The 790-nt window shown below is 76.7% G+C and overlaps 1 protein-coding gene across 1 annotated transcript in view; it reads right to left on the reverse strand.

Moving 5' to 3' along the window:
• The window catches only part of EFNA2 (ephrin A2), a 14,765-nt gene that overhangs the window by 5,368 nt on the left and 8,607 nt on the right, over positions 1-790 (reverse strand). Inside the window, exon 2 of the mRNA XM_032252461.1 lies at positions 341-654. Within this exon, the coding sequence (XP_032108352.1) occupies positions 341-654 (314 nt within the window). The remainder of the gene's footprint in view (positions 1-340; positions 655-790) is intronic.

Genomic DNA, 790 nt, shown 5'->3' on the forward strand with positions numbered 1-790 from the left:
CCGGCCCCGCCCACTCATTGCCGCAGCCGCCCCTGCCCTACTCCGCGGCCCCGCCCACACCCCGGCCCCACCTCCGGCCCCGCCCACTCAATGCCCCGGCCGCCCCTTCCTACACCGCGGCCCCGCCCACACCCCCGGCCCCACCTCCGGCCCCGCCCACTCAGTGCCCCGGCCGCCCCTTCCTACTCCGCGGCCCCGCCCACACCCCCGGCCCCGCCTCCGGCCCCGCCCACTCACTGCCCCGGCCGCCCCTTCCTACACCGCGGCCCCGCCCACACCCGGCCCCGCCCACCCGCGGCCCCTCCCGCCGGGCCCCGCCGCGCCCCCCGACCCCACTCACAGATGTAGTAGTACTCGTGGCCCGGCCGGAACTCGAAGCCCAGGGAGAAGGGCGTGAAGAGCTGGAACTTCTCCGAGAACTTGAGCGGGCCCCCGGGGGCGGCGGGACGGTTGCACTCCCAGCGCTTGAAGCCGCGCTGGCGGTGGTCGCAGGAGGCGTGGCCCTCGCCGTTGACCATGTACAGCACGTAGTGCTCCATGCGCTCGGCCGGCGGCAGCGGCGCCCCGTAGTGCGGGCAGTAGATGTCCAGGTAGTCGTTGATGCTCACCTCCACCGTGTAGCCCCCGCCGTCGTCCCCCGCGCCTGCGTGGAACCTGCGGGGACGGGGCGGCCAGCGGTCAGCGCCGGGAACGGGGAACGGGTCAGGGTGCGCGGGGAGGGCCGGGGTCAGGGGACGGGGGACGGGTCAGGGTGCGCGGGGAGGGCCGGGGTCAGGGGACAGGGGACAGG

Source organism: Sapajus apella, unplaced genomic scaffold (genome assembly GCF_009761245.1).
Source record: "Sapajus apella isolate SASKATOON/1434 unplaced genomic scaffold, GSC_monkey_1.0 scaffold77, whole genome shotgun sequence".
Lineage (NCBI taxonomy): Eukaryota > Metazoa > Chordata > Mammalia > Primates > Cebidae > Sapajus > Sapajus apella.